At 40.2% G+C, this 21391-nt stretch overlaps 1 protein-coding gene across 4 annotated transcripts in view; it reads left to right on the forward strand.

The window, feature by feature from the left end:
* PPP2R2B (protein phosphatase 2 regulatory subunit Bbeta) overlaps positions 1 to 18904 on the forward strand; it is a 600069-nt gene extending 581165 nt beyond the window's left edge. For all 4 annotated transcript variants that reach the window (XM_073620616.1, XM_073620617.1, XM_073620618.1 and 1 more), the window contains 3 exons: positions 8192 to 8361; positions 14632 to 14723; positions 18196 to 18904. In XM_073620616.1, coding sequence (XP_073476717.1) covers positions 8192 to 8361; positions 14632 to 14723; positions 18196 to 18475 — 542 coding nt within the window. In that variant the 3' untranslated portion in view covers positions 18476 to 18904. The remainder of the gene's footprint in view (positions 1 to 8191; positions 8362 to 14631; positions 14724 to 18195) is intronic.
* Positions 18905 to 21391: the final 2487 nt, after the last annotated feature.

Consider the following 21391-nt stretch of genomic DNA (forward strand, 5'->3'; position numbering starts at 1 on the left):
CACAAAAAAGGGAGTATCTAATGCACATTGTTTAAATGCTATTCATTAAAGGAGACGTACAGTCAAAGCTTGTTTGGCTGTACCTCTCCTGTGGGTCATTCTGCACTTCTGTGACCCGTTTTGAAGCCCGCTGACGTCGCAGGGCCAGTCCAGGCCCTGGAAAGATCGTGACCATATGGTCGGGATCTGCCTACATGCCTGGACTGACACCCGGCTCAGCCTCTCAGTGAGCGATCCCGCCCTCTCCACAGCCCAGCACTCCAGTGAGCATGGGGGGGGTGGGGCCAGAACAGAGAGCCGGTGACTAACAGTCACCAGCTCTGTGCTCACACAGCTGTGAGAGCCAAGCTATCGGCAGTGTTTGATCGCTCAGTTCTCAACGTTTGAGCCAGCGGGAGTCAGATGCAGCATGGTATTGATGCTGCATCCAGCTAGGTAAGTATGATTAAAAAAAAAAAAACAAAAAACATCTGTTTTAAATAATTTAATTGCACTTTGTGTAGCAACCTCAGACCAGATGTATACTAAGCAACCTCAGGAGGTTCCTTCGCATATACAATACTCCCTTCCTCCCGATTGGTTGATCTGGTAACTGCCCACTCACTGGATGACTTTATCGGCACAGCACCCTGTTTACGCATTACACCCAGGGGACTTTCTCAGAAGCTAGGGAACCTGTAAACAAGACCTCCCTCCGCTTGCTGTGTAGCCCAGCAGGAAGCCGATCAATAAGCAGCTCTAAGAGCTGGGAGAAAAACCTAAAGCCGGCCATAGATGGTGTAACTTTCTGTAGTTGCAGGAAAAAATATCGCTAGATTCCCCCATCAACAGTCAGTATTGATGGGGGAATGCTTTCCGCTGAGCTTTTGTGTTCTCCCAGCAGGGGGAGTTGTCCCGGCTGCAGTATCACATTTGTTGATAGTTGGCTATAGCCACTGGCAATAATCGCATAACTCGACATGCAGGTTGTACCCAATTTGATTGATCGATCAACTTGGGTACAATCAGCCTGTCCATAAGTGGTTTGAATCTCAGGCAGTCCCTGTTGAACCTGAGGAGCTTTGAAACAGTCTATGGCTGAATTTACCCTTTCTCATACTCCAAAAGGCATTACTCCAGTAAATGAATACATAGGGGTGCTGCTTGCTTTCACAGATATATAAAGTGTGTAATCCTTCTTCATACCAAAAATAGAATCTTGCACAACAAAAAAACCTTGTGTCTATTCTAATACATACCATAAACAAAGGTCATGATATTTCAAAACCGGTCTATATTTACAAAGATTACATTAACCTTAGATCCCTTTCACACTGGGTCTCTTTTCAAGCATTTTAACGCTAACAATAGCACCTAAAAAGAGCCTCTCCTGCCTCCCCAGTGTGAAAGCCTAAGTGCTTTCACACTGGAGCGGTGTGCTTGCAGGAAAAAAAGTCCTGCAAGCAGCATTCCTTTGGGCGATGTATACACCGTTCCCGCACAGCCCCTGCCATTGAAATCAGTGGGCAGCCTGCAATGCGCTTCGGCATCGTTGCTTTTCGGGCGTTTTTAACCCTTCCCTCAGCCGCTAGCAGGGGTTAAAAGCACCCCGCTAGCCGCCGAAAGGTGCCGATATAACAGGTAAAGCGCCACTAAAACTAGCGGCACTTTACTGCTAATGCCCCCCCCCCCCCCCCCCCCCCGCCCCAGTGTGAAAGTAGCCCTAGATTCATAAACTAAAATATCCAAAAGCCGCTGCCATAAGTGTGTGTGTGTGTGTGTGTGTGTGTGTGTATATATATAATGCAACTCGTTTACATTGATGGTGGAAACCCCCAAAACATCAGTTAAATAAAAACTAACTTTGTATGATGTGTTTTTTGTTTTTTTATTGCAGGGTATCTTTAAAGAATGGCTGTCTGCTATCCTAGCAGTGAGGCTCCATTCACATTAGTGTGGTTTCAGATGTGACTTGAGTCATACAGAATCACATGACAATGGTGTTTTCAATCGTGCCCGTTCATATCTGTGCAACTTAGCACAGTGCAATTTTGGAAACCGGTTCTGTACTTGTTTTGGGCCCAATAGAATATGCAAACCACATAAACGTAACCTCAAAATAGCGTGAACCTAGCCTGAATATCTACCACCATGCTTTGTGCACTGCACACTGTAGTTTTACAGCCACCAATGGCACTGCTTCTTATGAATTGCTCTGGGCCGTGGATAAGTTGGGTATAAGAGGGTGGGTTTGTCTCAAACTGGCTCATGAATAACGGTCAATGTGAAGCAGACCCTCCCACTAGTCTAAAGCTTCATAAACTCAAGGCAAAGGACTCGAGAGAAGTGCAAATGTATTTGCTGTCTCCCTAATTGTAAAAGCTTACTTCTAATTAAATTTATGGCTACTCTTCAAGTACACTGTATTAAAGCTTTGGCTTTCATTAAAAAGAAAAAAAGTAAAAAGATGAAGATGCTGATTACAGGTTATATGTAAATTGTTCTGATGAAGATCCTACATGTTTCATTGGCACTCATTTCTCATAATTAGAGAATGTAAATATAAAAGATATAAAAAAATATTTTGTTTCTCCTTTGATTTTCTGCAGGGAAAAAACAAGTAGAGCAATGTGTTTTGTTTTTTAAAAAAATTTGCTTTAGTGTACTACACAACTTTATTTAATATGTGAACATAAACCATAACATTATATTTTACATTTAATGATCGCTTTTTGCATACCTTTGTACCATTGGTCATCCACCCAGGAAGAAGAGTTCAATTGTACCTCTCCCCTGACATTTTGTGATTGATTTTTCTTTTTTTTTTTTTCACCACCTTCTCAGGTTCAGCGACTTTAAGTCAATTTCTGTTCAGCTGACGGGCAAAGCTCAATTGAGACAGTTCATCAGAGTTGAAAATGAAAAGTAACATTGACTTTTATGGATGAATTCTCAGAAGACAGTGGGGAAATTTAATAACTTTAGACTTTAATCAAAATGCAGAAATGGGAATGACAAAAGAGAAATAGCTGCAGCATAAAATAAACAAGGCCTTCCTGTTAGATGGCACATGAAATGTGAAATCATTGACTACTCCTTTTAGTTCATTTCCCTGGTGGGCTTCACATGAATAAGGCATTGGAGTTCTTCCAGTGTAACACATCAGTTGTGACTGCAGGAAAACATAGGATGCATGCTTCCAGACTTGATTTTGCAGCAGCAGGTACATGAAGAGTAAATGTAACTCTTTACCCAAAAAAAAGGTAAAATACCACAATTTGTTGTAATTCTTTTAGTAGCAACTCTGTTGGAGCCAGTCTTCACTCTCTTTCAAATCTGTAGCTGCTACTAGAATCCTTTAGCATCTGACGCTTCTGGATGTGTCAGATGCCTGTCGTAGCCCAGTGTAATTTTACCTGCTGGCTTTTGCGTCACTAGTGTGTGCTTGCAGTGTTGTGTTTTATGCTATTTTTTTTTTTTTTTTTTGTCCCCTGCAACTGGTTCTCTACAAAATGGATGAATGGTGCATGACAGTAACTTACAGTACGGTGTGTGTTTGCCACATACTGGCAAAATTCGATCTGATCTGAAAGGGTTATAATATAGGAATTTTAAAGACTTCCTATGATGTGAAAGATCAGATTACATTCAAGGACTTTATATACATTGCAGAAAGCTCTTTAAGGGCCAGTTCACATTAGAACGTGTTGCAGAAAAGGCGCGTTTCCTACACCGCACGCGAACATGCTTTGAGATGCTCATGGATTCCATTAATTGTTAATGCTAGCCCAAACACATCTCACAAATGCAGTGAATTTGCAGTCACCAAAGCGCATGTGGCTTGCTACAGTGTGATCTGAAAACGTAGTGCCACTTCCTCCATGTTCTGGTACGTTTGGCAGCCCTTTGAAATAAATGGGCTGTCAAACCCGGAACATTTGGAACTGCACAGCTGAAAGTTATAACTGGATATTTAAAGAAAATAGGACAACTTGGGGCTGATTTATGCTTCCATTACCCTCTGAAGAGCAATCTGTGTTTGACAGGCAGTAAGGAAGCGTTGTGTTGTCTCCTCACTGACTGTTTTAACCCCTAAAAATGTGCTAAATCCTTCTTGAATCACAGCAAACTAGTACAGGAATCTTTTCTAAAATTGTACTGTGGCCATTCAAGAACAGTCAGAGTTGTGAAGCCACTCCTTTGTTATTTTAGCTGTGTGCTTAGGGTCATTGTCTTGTTGGAAGGTAAACCTTCGGCCCAGTCTGAGGTCCTGAGCACTCTGGAGAAGGTTTTCATACAGGATATCCCTGTACTTGATCGCATTCATCTTTCCCTCGATTGCAACCAGTCGTCCTGTCCCTGCAGCTGAAAAACACCCCCACAGCATGATGCTGCCACCACCATGCTTCACTGTTGGGACTGTATTGGACAGGTGATGAGCAATGCCTGGTTTCTCCACACATACCGCTTAGAATTAAGGCCAAAAAGTTCTATCTTGGTCTCATCAGACCAGAGAATCTTATTTCTCACCATCTTGGAGTCCTTCAGGTGTTTTTTGCAAACTCCATGTGGGCTAGCATGTGTCTTGCACTGAGGAGAGGCTTCTGTCGGGCCACTCTGCCATAAAGCCCCAACTGGTGGAGGGCTGCAGTGATGGTTGACGTTCTACAACTTTCTCCCATCTCCCGACTGCATCTCTGGAGCTCAGCCACAGTTATCTTTGGGTTCTTCTTTACCTCTCTTACCAAGGCTCTTCCCTGATAGCTCAGTTTGGCCAGATGGCCGGTTCTAGGAAGGGTTCTGGTCGTCCCAAACGGCTTCCATTTAAGGATTATGGAGGTCACTGTGCTCTTAGGAACCTTAAGTGCAACAGAATTTTTTTTTTGTAACCTTGGCCAGATCTGTGCCTTGCCACAATTCTGTCTCTGAGCTCTTCAAGCAGTTCCTTTTGACCTCATGATTCTCATTTGCTCTGACATGCACTGTGAGCTGTAAGGTCTTAAAAAGACAGGTGTGTGGCTTTCCTAATCAAGTCCAATCAGTATAATCAAACACAGCTGAACTCAAATGAAGGTGTAGAACCATCTTATGGATGATCAGAAGAAATGGACAGCACCTGAGTTAAATATATGAGTGTCACAGCAAAGGGCCTGAATACTTAGGACCATGTGATATTTCAGTTTTTTTTAATAAATCTGCAAAAATGTCAACAATTCTGTGTTTTTCTGTCAATATGGGGTGCTGTGTGTACATTAATGAGGGGAAAAATGAACTTAAATGATTTTAGCAAATGGCTGCAATATAACAAAGAATTAAACATTTAAGGGGACCTGAATACTTTCTGTCCCCACTGTATTTGTCTTGTGACAAATTTCCTTTTAAGTTAAATTAATGGTACCATGCAGTGCCCCACAGGGACTGTTTGTTACAGCTTTAACTCTGTTCAAAAAAATAACACATCTATAGTGTTCTTTCCTATGTCTAGAATTTTTAACATCTCTGCTATGGTAAAAAAGAAATTGTCCATTCTCATCCTATAGTAACAATATTACATTTCTTATTCATTTTGAACAGTTAGACTGGCCTAACCTGTGATTGCTGTTTTGGTAGCTTTGTTTTTTATTCAGATTTGCACTTCCTAAATCACAACGGCTTATGGATCATAAGTGTATTCACAAAGGCTTGAAAATCATAAATGAATGATTTTAATAAAACATTGGTTTTATTAAAGAAAATAAACCCTTTATATGAGCAGAAAACCTGTCCCAGTGGCATTGTATTTAGAGTGTACATAGATCTGACCTTTGCACTGCATACCCCTTGCTGTCAAAGCAAGTTGAGTGATTTGGCGACTATTAGGATGATGGAACTACGCAAATGCTAGTTCCTATGGTAACCAGATTAAGGTTTTGAATGGATCTACAAGTGGAAGGCCTCATGTGGTTGTTTGCTACTACAGAATTTAAACATCTCTCCAATTAACTCTTCAATTAACCTTACTACCATTTTGAAGACTTTTTATAGTACACCTGCCTGCTCTACTTATCTTGACTGACACTTTCTCTTTTTTTAATTTTTAGCATTAATGCATAAATGTGCCTTGTATATGCTTGAAGCTGTAGAAAAGTGAATTAATAGTGCTTTGTATTGAGAGGAGCAGTACATGGGTTTCATAATCTTGGACAGATATTGATATGGTAGTTTTTTTTAATGGTAAAATGCATGGACATTATATGAACTTCTCTGCAAAGAGAAAATCCGGTTTATAACAAATAAGGGCCACTTTAAACTGGCAAAAATGTGATACCATAGGAGAAGGGGGATTGAATCCTAGCGATTTCTGTAGCGGAACCTCTAAAGGACCTACGCATACTATCATTTTAATTTGTATCCAGTCATGTAGGTCCTAATACTATATAGTTGATGGATCTAAAGAAAATTCTAGCATTTGCAGTGATGGTAAACTGTTCAGTCTTTTTTTTTTGTCCAGAACAAAATGCATATTTGGAGCTTTAGTTGCATAGAAAACCCCACAGATTGGATGTTCTCATCCAAAACCAGGCTTGAACTACAATTTGGTTGTCTCTGTGGTGTGCCACTGGGAAAATGTTTTTGCATGACTGTTTTAACATGAATGTTTTGCATGAACCTGGAAATTGGCATAATACAAGGAATCACACCTTCATAGGTATTATATATAATAAACAAAAGCATCATCCTGCATCTTTGGCCAGCTTTGGAATAGAAAAATAACGCGATTCTCTTTTACTGCTTTTGGCATACAATACTAGTTTGGAGCTAAACAGAGTGAAAAGGTTTTTGGTTTAGCAGGAGTTCATTAGTCATGAAGAAATACTGAATGTTTCTGCTACTATAGTGTAATGCAGTCTTGGCAAATGTTACACAATTAGCTGGGCGAACATGTTTTTGAGGATGACATCATGCTCTCACTCTGAAAAGTGTGAATGTTGTGCTAATTGCACTTGGCCCACAACTACAGAATGGTGATGTATTTTGTAACCTTCCCATTATGTATTTGTGACATCTGCTGGACACTTGCTGCATCCTAGATGAATAGAACTTCACTTCTGTAGCATCTTACATCAGTGTTTTTATTTGATGAAACAAATATACTAAGTAACAGTTATTACACAATGACAACTCTTAGCTGCATGCTTGCTCAAATGTATTGAATCAGTAAGTATTGTAGCTATATGATAGTATAGCAGCCAGACAATTAAAGTACTCAGGAGCAATTCAGCAATTTTAACCTCTGTATTGTCCTTATTGGTGTCCTTAAACAATATGGTCAGGGGGCAACATGGAATCAAAAAGGCCATATGCCATGGATACTGTAAAGTTCTACTTTGCCATTATAATAGGCTTTTTGAAAGTCTTAATTTCTAGATCTTTAAGAACAAGGGGTTTAGCACCAATTCATAGTGAACCTGTCAGAAATTTGGCCAGACTGTGATAATTACGTAATCAGTGGTTGGTAAAAATGGCGTGTCAAAATAATCGGCAAATATATAATTATAATGTACAGTATACTGTATATGTCCAAGCCTATCCATTTGTCAGTGGATCTGCCTAAAATAGCCCTAGTTTGCAATAGGTTCTCCTTAAAAATTATGGGAAAGGGCTATGGCAATTAAAGACACTGCTTAATGTTACAGATACAGCCTAAAATAAATATTCAACTCTCAATTAGTTGTTTGGGGCTTTATAGCTCTTGATTTTCATTTCAGAAGTTTTTATTTTAAGCAAGGGTAGTTTGCATAATAAAGTACACATTGATGCTGACATTATTAATGTGAAGCAAAGAAAAACAGCTGTGACCTATAATAATGAGTCGGTTTCAGTGATCAGTTTTCTAAGTTCAGAATATAAAACCAAAATGAACTATTTTTTGTTCTCAAAAATGTATTGCTGAGTAATTCATCTGTTTCTTTTTCTCCATGGCCACAGCAGAGAAAATGGTGTAAATTTGTACAATGGGAATGTGCATAGTTGAATAGTAGGTAGAACTTAAGCTTATATCTGGTTGCCATCGGTCATTGCTCTTTGCCCAACCACATTGTTCTTTTAACTGCCTGATTAAATGAACTTGAATGATTGGAATGTTTTTCATGTCCACTTTTTAATTTTGTCACACTTGCATTAAATACATGGTGAATGTATATATCTTTTTAAAATGTCTCCTTTTTTACAGTGTTTGAAGAGCCAGAGGATGCCAGCAACAGATCGTTTTTTTCCGAAATCATCTCTTCCATTTCAGATGTAAAGTTTAACCACAGTGGCCGGTATATCATGACCCGAGACTACCTTACTGTCAAAGTCTGGGATCTGAATATGGAAAACAGACCAATAGAGACATACCAGGTATAGGGACCACTTTGATACCAGAAATTTATATTTCAATAATGTTTATTGATTTTTCACAAAGAAAAATACTTCATTGTTACAAAATATAGACTGAGAAAAGGTACCCGAGAGTACGCTCAAACTTACATTGGTATACAGCGTATTTTCTGTAGGGTACATCAGTCAGTTGACAGCTCATCCTAGGCAACATTCCGTAGGCTATAGCCTAAAGTACATTCTAAGAAAATGGTAAACCCATTGTAAACAATATTATACCTAAATATCACAGTACCAACAGGAAAAAATGCACTTTTAATAAGGGTTGAATTGACAAACATCTGTTCAAGCAGAAATCGCATATAGAACATTGCATTGGCATATGAATGTAAGCACAGGACTCAGCGTAAAGATAACAATGTTGACAAAAAGGAAAGTAGAAGGAATATGGAAGAGTAAAATGAAAGAATTGGGGAAGAAAGAAAGGGTGCCTGTCAAAGGTCTGCTTATGCCACCCCAAAATTTCCACCATCATCCAGACAGGAGTTGTAATTATGATCCAGATATTTTCAAACGTCAATTGTCTATCTCGCCGCACACTAACCATTTTTTCGTTAAACATTTTCCATAGTCTTAGCTGCTATAAACAAAAACAAAAAAAACACTGGGGTATATGCCTGAGATTATTTTCAACTGGTTCATTTAAAAGGGCAACCTCGGCATTTTTGGTGATAGTAACCATAGTTACTGAGTTTATCAGGGATTAAACTTGCATCCAGAATCACCTGACTTTGGGGCAGGTCCACTATATTCAGTATCTCACAAAAGTGAGTACACCCCTCACATTTTTGTAAATATTTTATTATATCTTTTCATGTGACAACACTGAAGAAATGACACTTTGCTACAATGTAAAGTAGTGAGTGTACAGCTTGTATAATGGTGTAAATTTTCTGTCCCCTCAAAATAACTCAACACACAGCCATTATTGTCTAAACCGCTGGCAACAAAAGTGAGTACACCCCTAAGTAAATGTCCAAATTGGGCCCAATTTTCCCCTCCCCGGTGTCATGTGACTCATTAGCGTTACAAGGTCTCAGGTGTGAATGGGGAGCAGGTGTGTTAAATTTGGTGTTATCGTTCTCACTCTTTCATACTGGTCACTGGAAGTTCAACATGGCACCTCATGGCAAAGAACTCTAAGGATGTGAAAAAAGAATTGTTGCTCTACGTGAAGGTGGCCTAGACTATAGGAAGATTGCCAAGACCCTGAAACTGAGCTGCAGCACAGCGGCCAAGACCATACACCGGTTTAACAGGACAGGTTCCACTCAGAACAGGCCTCGCCATGATTGATTAACCACTTCAGCCCCGGAAGAATTTACCCCCTTCCTGACCAGAGCACTTTTTGCGATTCGGGACTGCGTCGCTTTAACTGACAATTGCACAATCGTGCGACATTGTACCCAAACAAAATTGACATCCTTTTTTTCTCACAAATAGAGCTTTCTTTTGGTTGTATTTGATAGCCTCTGCGGTTTTTATTTTTTGCGCTATAAACAAAAGAATAGCGACAATTTTGAAAAAAGCGCATTATTTTTTAATATCCCCCAAAAATATAAAAAAACATTTTTTCTCCTCAGTTTAGGCCGATATGTATTCTTCTACATACTTCTATATATTTTTGGTAAAAAAAAAAAAAAAAAAATAAGCGTATAATATTTGGTTTGCACAAAAGTTATAGCTTCTACAAAATAGGGGATAGATTCATAGCATTTTTATTATTAATTTTTAAGTAATAAGTAATGGCGGCGATCTGCGATTTTTATCGGGACTGCACTATTTTGGGACCATTGTCATTTATACAGTGATCGATGCTATTAAAATGCATTGATTACTGTGTAAATGACACTGGCAGTGAAGGGGTTAAGTGTGTCCTAGGGAGGGGGCTGGGCTTCAACACACAGAAAAAAGAGAGCTGTGATCACTGTCCTGTCACCAGGCAGAACGGGGAAATGCTTTGTTTACATAAGCATCTCCCCGTTCTTCCTCTCCGTGACACGGTCGCGGGCACCCGGCGGACATCGAGTTTGCGGGACCCACGGTCATGGAGACCTCCGGCGGCATGCTCGCGACACCGCTTCTTAAAGGGGACGTACCTGTACACCTTTTTGCCTGCCAGTGCCATTCTGCTGACATAAATCGGTGTGCGCGCTGGTCGGCAAGCGGTTAAAGAAGTTGAGTGCAAGTGCTTAGTCCTATCCAGAGGTTGTCTATGGGAAATAGACATGCGAGTGCTGCCAGCATTGCTGCAGAGTTGAAGGGATGGGGAGTCAGCCTGTCAGTACTCAGACCATATGCCGCACACTGCATCAAATTGGTCTGCATGACTGTCGTCCCAGAAGGAAGCTTCTTCTAAAGATGATGCACAAGAAAGCCTAAAAACAGTTTGCTTAAGACAAGCAGACTAAGGACATGGATTACTGGAACCATGTCCTGTGGTCTGATGAGACTAAGATAAACATATTTGGTTCATGGTGTGAAGTGTGTGTGGCGGCATCCAGGTGAGGAGTACAAAGACAAGTGTGTCTTGCTTACAGCCAAGCATGGTGGTGGGAGTGTCATGGTCTGGGGCTGCATAAGTGCTGCCGGCACTGAGGAGCTACAGTTCATTGAGGGAACTATGAATGCCAACATGTACTGTGACATACTGAATCAGAGCATGATCACCTCCCTTCAGCGACTGTGCCGCAGGGCAGTATTCCAATATAACGACCCCAAACACACCTCCAAGATGACCACTGCCTTGCTAAAGAAGCTGAGGGTAAAGGTGATTGACTGGCCAAGCATGTCTCCAGACCTAAATCCTATTGAGCATCTGTGGGACATCCTCAAACTGAAGGTGGAGGAGCGCAAGGTCTATAACATCCACTAGCTCCGTGATGTCATCATGGAGGAGTGGCAGAGGATTCCAGTGGCAACCTGTTAAGCTCTGGTGAGCTCCATGCCCAAGAGGGTTAAGGCAGTGCTGGAAAATAATGGCGGCCACACAAAATATTGACACATTGGCCCAATTTGGACATTTTCACTTAGGGGTGTACTCCCTTTTGTTGCCAGTGGTTTAGACATTAATCTCTGTGTGTTGTTATTTTGATGGGACAGCAAATTTACACTGTTATACAAGCTGTACGCCCACTACTTTACATTGTAGCAAAGTGTCATTTCTTCAGTGTTATCACATGAAAAGTTATAAAAAAATATTTACAAAAATGCGAGGGGTGTACTCACTTTTGTGAGATGCTGTATGTAATACTGTTCCCACCTGACCACATCCCCAAAATCGAGGGAGAGGATCCAGGGTATTTTTTATAATGCCTCTTGAGAACCAAGTACCATCTGGAAAAAACCTTATAACCAGCTTCAGTGTCACATTCATAATACCTTTATGAATAAATTCAGGGAGTGAGATAGAATAGGGCTTAAATATTTTACAAAGAGGAGAGAACCACATTACTAGAGCTCGTGGTAGTGGAGCACAGGCCTGAGCCTCCAAAGAAGCCCAATCTGGCCTGTAGGAAGGAGAGTAGATTTGGATTTGTTGCGCAATTGAGCCGCATTAGAATACTTTCTAAAGTCCGGGACTCCCAACCCTCCCAGTTCTTTGGGGGCATATAAATTGTGGCAAGCAGTCTACCACCTCTGCATCCTTACATGTTTTTCAATATCTGATTTGCAATGGACTGCGTGCATTTACAGGTACTAGTATGGAAAGAGTTTTGAAATAATATAAATGTTTAAGTAGAACCAACCTATTGACCGATGCTATCCTACCCATCCAAGACGCAGAAGTAATTGAATATGCTTACACCACCTCCATTAATTTGTCAACAATATCTAGTAGTTAACTCTATAAAGGGATGTTATATGATGAGTTAGCTGCCCAGGTAGGGCAGCAAAACTGATTGCAACAAGAAAGTGTACTAGGCTTTAAGGCTCCATATGTGGCTTCCTCTAAGTTAATTCATGGTCTCTAGCTTGTCCCAATTAACTAATAGTCCCGAGATCTGCCTGAAGGATTTCAGGGGAGAAAGCAAGTTTGGGAGAGCGGTATATAGGGAGGTAATAAAGCATCAGCAAACCGTGCACCTTTTGTGAGCCCTGTTCCTGCTTTCTATACCAATAATATTGGGGTCAGTGCAGAGCGATAAAAAGGAGAGGGGAAACCAGGTACCCCGGCCTGGTACCCCATGCAATGTTGATGGGGTCTGATTTATAACCCTGCATTGATATTTGGGCAATTACAGATCTATATAAAGAGCATAAAAAGGAGAGCGATTTGTGGACAAAGGTCCATCTGGACAGAATTTGGAAGTGGTAGGACCAGGAAATGGCATCAAATGCTTTGCATATCTAATGATAACATTTCCTTCCAAGCTTTTTACATACCTCAAGAGGAAAGGAGCAGGATCAAGTCTATAGACTTTGGCATTTGGTATGCCACCTGCCTATGCAGGAGAGATACCACTTGGTCTACATGAATGTATTGTGCTTTGAAGTCATTCAATCTACTAGTGTAAATTGTGGTTAACGGCTTTAGACCACAATTTATTAGAGACCAGTCTATAATTTGCGATATTCCTGGGGTCTTTGTAAGGCTTCGATATAAAAACTAATATAGACCCTATTGGAATCGGCATCTATGGGGCCCCCTCACTGTATATGGTTGAAATATCTGACTAAGTGTGGAACAAGCAATGGAGCACATTTTTTATAATATAAGGCCATAAAGTCGTCTGGTCCAGGTGCATGCAGGACACGTAAATGGTCTGCACTGACCATCAACTAACATGTAAAATTAAAAAAACACAACTTCACTAAAACGTAAAATAAAACGGCCTCTGCAAAAAAATAACTTGCCTCTCGCACTGCACGCTTTTCTAATCTCTGCAGTATTAAGGAGAAATCACAGGCTGAAGAATCTTCAAAAACCAACACCTCTGAGAGTGTTGGCTTCCTGGTTGCCCACTTCGGTCTGTGCTTTGTTCTGCTGACTCCTACCACTGTGTCATGTAGTGATGTAGAGGTCAGAGGAACCAGTAAGCACAGAGGGACCAACAGATCAATATTACTGGATGTGCCAGTTTCTGAAGATTTTTTTTAGCTGGTGATTTTCCCCTATTGCCTGGTTTAAGAAAGCAGACAGTGGGATATGCAAGTAAGTTTATTTGCATTTTAGCTGGAAAGTGTCTTGAAAGAAAAGCTATACTGAGAGAGATAATGGACGTTGCCATTGCCAAGCTCCTTCTGAAAATGTTGGTTATCTGCTGCTGTTTGTGTCCATTGTCACCAGGACCAGAACAGAAAGAGAAATCTTCCAGTGGAGACCACTTTCTGATCATTTTGTCGACTTCCGTGTTTATTTCTTCAGAAAACAGGCAAATCTCTGTAATGGGACAAAGAGTGAAAAAAAAATGTATTACACTATCCAACACAAAGTTGACTTATGATGTATTTGAACCATGTATTTACTTTGCTAACTCCCTACTTATAAAATAAATGTAGTAGCACAAACAAAAACAAACTGATTGTATAGTTTCAAACTCCATAGATCTGCATTAGTCATGTATTGTGATTTTAAAGTGGTTAGCGTGGGTAAGAGTCAAGCTGGGTATACACGTTCAGCTTTTCTTTTCTTTTTTTTTTTTTTTTTTTGTTTAACCAGCGGGTTGAGCGATAAAAAAAAATAAAAAAAAAAATAGACGATTTCTGCAACAACACAAAGATGTGTGATGCAGAGATTTCCTCCAACCCCCCCCCCCCCCTCCCCGGGCCGTCAGAATACACAGACCAGCGCAGCTATTGGCTACATACACTAATTGAAGGCTGGTTTTTGCAGCAAGACCGTTTGACAGAAGCTGGGCATTGGACGGGCTTTTGTTGAACAGATACCAGTACACATGTACCGAACTTCATCTAGTTCCTGCGGAACAGGACGAATTCTAGTATGCGTGTACGGAGCTTTAGAAACTGCCAGGCTTTTAATGCTTTGTGTAGGAAGATTTCACCTCACTTCTGTTATAGTGGTTACCAACGTAACAAATGTGGGGATATAACTTTCATGGGTACATGCAGTAATAAATACAGAAATTACAGATATTGTAACCCATTTACGTTAACCAACATAAAAAATCTTTCTAGTTATAACCAGCAGCATAGTGTGACTTTTCTAAAAACACTGCAGTGCTGATTAAGCAGTTATACTGAAAGTGCTGTCTTGTGTCCTTGTTCCAGGTCCATGATTACCTCCGTAGTAAACTATGTTCACTCTACGAGAATGACTGCATCTTTGACAAATTTGAATGTGTGTGGAATGGTTCAGACAGGTAAGTTCTTTATTTACAGCACTGCATAGTGCATAAAAGTGAATTCAGTTTTATCAATCAAATCAACTGAATGAGGTCTCTCGGGATGCATCAAGAATGCACATGGATTAAAATGAGTGAATGTTTGTTTTTTATTACAGGGTTCTGTATATAATGACTTTAAAATAACTTTGATAAGAGTTGCATCCCTTTTTTTTTTTTTTTTTTTTTTGAGGGGATAATTGTACCTCTAGTCTTGACCTAGTGGAAAGAAAATCGTGGTAAAATGAGTCACGTTTCAGGTTTGTTGTGTAAATTCCAAGTCGAACTATATAGATTGCAGTTTTATTTGGCAAACCTTGTTGCAGGTCTTCACCTGCCCCTGTTTCAAAGTGATATATTACCCTCAGTTTCATAAGCACTTTTAGAAGCTGATATAATAACTTACTGAGTATGCAGCTTCTTTATCTTTTAATCCTTGCCTGTTTAAGCTGGTTCCATGATTGGTGCCTCAGATTTCCTGTTTTAGGGTGGCCCCTTTCTTTTGTAGCATCCAGTGGAGCCACCTTTGCATGGAGGAACTAGAGTTGTTTCTCCACACTGTGTGCATCAATAAAAACTTACAGCCCCATAGCCTAGGTTGGCAAGGCACTCCCCTGTTCCTCCCTCCCTCCACCCCTTTCCCTTCTCCATCTAACAAATAACCTGATAACCGCCACACCAGTCATATGACGACGCTGGACTGCACTAGTGACCGTGTCTTAAAATATTGTGAAAAGAAATGTATTTCATTTCAGTTTCCCAAAAATTGTTATAAAAAAATTACAATTTCAAAAAAACGCGCCATGCCTTTTATAAATACATTGCACTGTCTACTTTCCAAAAAGGGGTCATTTGGGGTAGTTGTGCTGTCCTGGCATTTTAAGGGCCTCGAGAAATGGGCCGTCATTACACCAGGATTGATCATTTACAAACTACAGTATATATTTGAAAACTGATCACCCAAACTAGGGTTGCACCGATACCACTTTTTTTAAGAATACAAGTACTGATAGTTTTTTTTCAAGCACTTGACGATACCGATACTTTTGTCATGTGACAGTGGTACTAATATGCAGCACTGAAGAGGCGTGGGCTGTGTCAGTATTTTTTATTTGGTTTTGCAATTTTATTTTTTTCATTATTTTTTACAATTTTATATATTTTTGGGTATTTTTTTACAATGCTTTCTTTTTTTGGGAGGAAGGGGGAGTGGACGGTGTCTGTGGTTTTATTTTATTTTTTAATTTTTTTTATTTTATTATTCTCTCTTTTTTTAAATGTATTTAATTTATTTTTTATTAGCCCTGTTGGGGGGCTTTGAAGAGCTATCAGGGGTCTAACCAGACCCCTGACATCTCCCCTTTGAGACAAAAGGGACTGAGGACACAGTTTCCCCAGTCCCTTTCTCTGCAGCCTCAGCTGCACTGAAAATGAATGGAGAGGAGACAGTGAGAGGACACAGAGAGGAAGGAGGACCCGGGGAGCAGGAGGACACCACAGAGAGGGAGGAGGACATCAGAAGCTAGAGGAAGACCCGAGGAGCCAGAGGAGGACAGAAGGGACAGTCGGGGGGTGATCGGTGTGGTGGCAGGGGGCAGTTACAAGCACGATCTCTCTGTATAGCCTTTCATTGAAGCATCTGAAAGCTGCAGGAGGGAGAGGAGGAGAAGTGTGTGTCAGCTGCTTTATTGAAAGGCTATACAGGGGGATCAGTGCATGTAACTGACCCCAATGCCACCCTGATCATCTGTGAGGCTGCTCAGCCCCCCTGCTATGCTGAGGATGCCTGGCCCAATACAACAGGTATCGGGTCAAGCATCGGAGCATTTGCATGAGTACCGATACTCGTGCAAATGCTTGGTATCAATCGGCACCTATACTAGTATCAGTGCAACCCTAACCCAAACCAATTAATATACACTTTATGTGGGGTTTTTTTTGTTTTGTTTTTTACCAAAGATACGTAGCAGAATACATTTTGGCCTAAATTTTATGAAGAGATTTGATTTTGTTGGATATGTTTTATAACCGATAGAAAATATTGTGTTTTTTTTTTTTTTTTTTTTTTTGTATTGGGTTTTTTTTTTTTTTCTTATTTTAGCCTTTTTCGGCTTATATAGCAAAAAATAAAAATTGTGTACAGTGTTACATGACCACGCAAATAGCACAGTGCTGAATAGCAAAAAAATGCTAAGGTCATGAAAGGGCTTAAAACCTGCTGGAGGTTAAGTCGTTAAACAATTGTTTGGCTTGCTCTTGCAGTGTATTCCCATTGACCTTAATTGGTGCATTTGAGCTTGTCATTGTGGCCATGTCATATGCTCTGTCTTGTACGACTGCAGCAATACAATTTAGCTGGGTGGTCAGGGGGCATTAAAACCACAGCTCAGCTACTTGGTTTTTGCCTCCCTCTGGCTGCCTGTGTGTAAGTGCCCTTACATTTCCCAGAACTGTTCTCCTTTAGCTCTAGCAGGTCATGTTTTCCAGGTCTCTTCACTAAATATGTACTTTTGTACTTTTATTAATACAACTAAGCTGCTATGTTAAACGCTAGGCAACATGACTTGTTACTGCTATTTAAAGTTCAGAAATGCCAAAAAGTTTGCTCTTACAGTCCAATGCTGACCATTTTGCAGAGTGGGGAAGGAATGGATTCTTAGTCCGTTTTTTTTTAATTTGCAGTCTTTGCTGCGCTCTTATTGGAAGGTTCCCTCACTTTCTCTTAGCGGGACATGAGCTACAACAAAACCGTAATATTGGGAAAAGTTAGAAGTTCTGTCAGGTTATTATTACTGTCTGGTGATGAGCACTCACTTCGTTTCATGTCTTGCTGTCGCTGGGATGGGAAGTAAGGTGATATCTCCCAAAAGTGTTCACAGGCAGCAACAAAAACTTGGTAGCAGCATTTACCACTCTACTCTAATGCCCTGTACACACGGTCGGACTTTGTTCGGACATTCCGACAACAAAATCCTAGGATTTTTTCTGACGGATGTTGGCTCAAACTTGTCTTGCATACACACGGTCACACAAAGTTGTCGGAAAATCCGATCGTTCTAAAAGCGGTAACGTAAAACACGTACGTCGGGACTATAAACGGGGCAGTGGCCAATAGCTTTCATCTCTTTATTCTGAGCATGCGTGGCACTATGTCCGTCGGATTTGTGTACACACGATCGATATTTCCGACAACGGATTTTGTTGTCGGAAAATTTTATATCCTGCTCTCAAACTTTGTGTGTCAGAAAATCCGATGGAAAATGTGTGATGGAGCCCACACACGGTCGGAATTTCCGACAACAAGGTCCTATCACACATTTTCCGTCGGAAAATCCAACTGTGTGTACGGGGCATTAGTCTATATTGGGAAGGAATATTTTCCTTCTGTTATTGTGCTGCTTAGTGACTGTGTTTTTTTTTTTTTTTTTACTTATTTCTTTTCTTCTTTCAGCGTAATCATGACTGGCTCGTACAACAATTTCTTCAGAATGTTTGATCGCAACACCAAACGTGACGTCACACTGGAGGCCTCTCGAGAAAACAGCAAGCCTAGAGCAATTCTCAAGCCACGCAAAGTTTGTGTAGGAGGCAAACGCAGAAAAGATGAAATCAGCGTGGATAGCCTGGACTTTAGCAAAAAAATTCTCCACACTGCTTGGCACCCTTCAGAAAACATCATAGCCGTGGCAGCCACAAATAATCTGTATATATTTCAGGACAAGGTTAACTAGAATGCTATTACAAAAATACTAGGTACCATGTGTTCTAAGGCTTTTTAATATATTTTTCTTCTCCCATTTTCTAATATTTTATTTTTTTCTTTTTCATTCACCATGTTTTTCATTTGCCGACATATAGCTGAAACAGTCATCCTGAACCCCCTTTACACCATTTCAAACTGCTGACAATTTTTCAGTTGTTTTTTTCTTTTTTTTTTTTTTTTTTTCTTTTTCGTTTTTTTTGTTTTTTTTCCTCTACCTTTTGCATTGGCAGCCTTCCTGTGGCATGGTTCTAAAACATGCTCTGTAGGGGTATGTTGTGGACCTCTCATGCAGCATGAAGGATTTAAGCAAGAAACTTTGGAGAACACAAACGTTGAGTATATATACTATTTCTTTTTAATTGGTAATTCAATTTTTAATAAAAGATGATCATTACAAGCTCGTGTTTCATCCTCTTTTCTAAAAGAAGGTGTTTTGTTGCAAATGTATACTCAACTTTACTTTATGAATGTATTGTCACAGAATGACTGGGGTATACTCCACTGTACTGATTTATGAATGTCTTTTTACAGTGGTTGGGGTATACTCTGCTGTACTCATATATGAATGTGTATTGTTACAAAATGGTTGCAGTATACGATACTGATGTATAAATGTCTTGTCACAGAGTGGCTGGTGTATACGCAGCTGTACTGATGTATGAAACTCTTGTCACATAGTGATTAGGACATACTCAACTGTACTGAGATATGAATGTGTCTTGTTACAGAACGGTTGGGGTATATTTAGCTGTTCTGGTATAATGTATTATGTCAGAGCAGTTGTGGTATACTCCGCTGTACTGGCATATGAATGTGTCTTGTCAAGCAGCGATTGGCGTATTACTTAATTGTGTTCATTTATTAATGTTTCATTAGAGTGGTTGAGGTATATTAATCTTATACCCAGTCTAAACAATAGGTGAAGCCACATTCCTCTTCGTCTGCATTTAATAAACTTTATTTTGTAAGTGGCAGTTACAATCCTGCCAGATTCCTGTCCTGTAGAGGAAAGAAATCTGGTGGGGTTGTATTTGTCACTCACCTAATTGAATGACCATTGAATACTCATGGAAGGGAAGCATGGCTTTTATCAATTATTGTATAGGTATAAGGGTTATTGCAATCTAGATTTCCCCCATGACCTGTGGTGAGAGAATGCAGCCACATAGGGAATTGAGTGGTGGTGTGGATTTGAGAAAGGGTAAAAATGTGCCTGGTTAGAGAGGTTTGGGTATGCTTCCCTGTACTGAAGTATAAATATTAGGAATGTACCGATACCAGTTTTTAAGACCAGTATGAGTACCAATACTTTTTCTATTTGCCAGTACCAATTACCGATACCTTTTTTTTAGTGTCATGTGACATTTTCTTTTTTTAATAATGAAAAATTACCAGTCCACATATATGCGAATTGAATGCATTTTGAACTGCATCCAATTTGCATGGCATGTGAACCAAAATCCTTTTCTAGGGAGCCTGTTCACATGTGTGGGCAGGCCTCAGTGCAATTTAAAAGAGTCGAGTATGATTTTTTTCAGCCCAGTTCAGGTGCAATTTCCAATGTCATACACTTTAACAATTTGCACTGGAATCACACCTGAACCGCTGAACGAAACCGCACCGGACTCTTTCACAAACCGCACTGCAAACCGGCCCCACACGTATGTGAAACCAGGCTTAGGCAGCGGTTACAGTCTGTGGACTTGAAGGTATCGGTTTTTGTATGGGAGCATTTACACAAGTACTTGTGCAAATGCTTAGTATCGGCATTGGTGCAATGCTAATAAATATGGAATACATTTAAAGGCACCTGGTGGGCCATGTGAGCCCCTGGCATTTCCTGTCTCTTGTATAACCCATCAGAAAGATTCTTGTTCTAATTCCAAACCTGTTCACCTGTGCACCTTTGGTGTTCTTGACCACCTTTGTGTGTTCCTGGATTTTTTTTTCCCTGTAGTTTAAAAAAATTAATAGTGAGAGCCCCTCAAAATGGGCACAGCAGGTGTACAGACCCAGGAACTTAAATACAAAGATCTCACCAGTAGAATCCTCATGAGATATAAGAAACTTTTAAGCTGTTTCAGTCTCTAGCATCAACCTCATAATGAAAATATAAATTACTTTAGTTATGTCAGAAAATATATAGTGTGGTTGGCTGTTCTGGGTACATATATGTTCATTACTTTACCAAGGCTTACACTGACAGTGGCAACATGTTGTGTGCTCACTAGTGTAGGTTGTGAATGGTAGGTGCGTTGTTACAATGTATTATACTGTTTAGTACTGTTTGTGAAGAAAGCCCTTTTTGTTTGTTCTTCAACTGTTTAGGTGATTTGGCACAAAACACAAACTGATTATATAATATTACACATTCCTCTGAATTTTTTTGTACAATCAACTTTTATCTGTGGCACTTGGAAGGCTTTTGGAAAAAAGCCATGGGAGACATTTAAAAGCCAATGTGCAGGAATGACATGACACACAACCGAAGGTAATCTGCCTTCTTATAAAAGGAATGTTTAACACAGATGCAACATAAAATAAAGATGAAACCCTAAAATTGAAATGGAACAATCGCAAAGTATAGAGGCTATCAAAGTTGTTGACTCCTTCTAATACTAGCTGCCTAATGCAAACAACCAGTGAAATTAGCACTGCTAATCTGCATAATTTTCAGGCTAGTGACTCGAGTATTAAAGATGAAGGTTTAGTATAACCGCCAATGGCTGATTACAAGTGCTTGGCACTGGGAGCACAAACTCCCAAGAACTTCTCAGGCTGATAGTTGTCCCGGAGCAAGGTCTTACCCTAACGCCACTCCAGCCCCCTGATTCAGTTTCCCTCACAGACGTGCAGTATATGGTCTGTCTAAGATTCTCTGCCA

The sequence above is a fragment of the Aquarana catesbeiana genome, linkage group LG03 (assembly GCF_042186555.1).
Source record: "Aquarana catesbeiana isolate 2022-GZ linkage group LG03, ASM4218655v1, whole genome shotgun sequence".
Lineage (NCBI taxonomy): Eukaryota > Metazoa > Chordata > Amphibia > Anura > Ranidae > Aquarana > Aquarana catesbeiana.